This window comes from Sinocyclocheilus grahami, unplaced genomic scaffold, assembly GCF_001515645.1.
Source record: "Sinocyclocheilus grahami isolate Dianchi unplaced genomic scaffold, SAMN03320097.WGS_v1.1 scaffold5387.1, whole genome shotgun sequence".
Taxonomy (NCBI): Eukaryota; Metazoa; Chordata; class Actinopteri; order Cypriniformes; family Cyprinidae; genus Sinocyclocheilus; species Sinocyclocheilus grahami.
Genome location: NW_015510088.1, coordinates 8,589 through 8,810, shown reverse-complemented (window position 1 = coordinate 8,810; position 222 = coordinate 8,589). Strand labels below are relative to the sequence as shown.

General features: G+C 29.7%; 1 protein-coding gene across 1 annotated transcript in view; it reads left to right on the top strand.

The window, feature by feature from the left end:
* LOC107577198 (DEP domain-containing protein 7-like) overlaps nt 1–170 on the top strand; it is a 4,052-nt gene extending 3,882 nt beyond the window's left edge. The window contains exon 6 of the mRNA XM_016263298.1: nt 150–170. Coding sequence (XP_016118784.1) covers nt 150–170 — 21 coding nt within the window. The remainder of the gene's footprint in view (nt 1–149) is intronic.
* The last annotated feature ends 52 nt before the right edge of the window (nt 171–222 follow it).

The following is a 222-nucleotide window of genomic DNA, read 5'->3' as shown; positions in this document are numbered from 1 at the left end:
ATAAACTGAAAATACTCTGATAGAAGTGTGAATGTTACACCGAAAAGAGTTATATAATCATATTATACACCAAAAAAACGTGCTAAAATACGAAATGCAGCAGCCTGTCATATATTAAGACAGAAATCATATTTTGCTAGTTTTAAAAGGAACTCAAACTCAAGTTGTGAGCAATAAACTAGTCTTTTCGTTCTTTATTAAAGTTTTGTAGTAGCCCATATA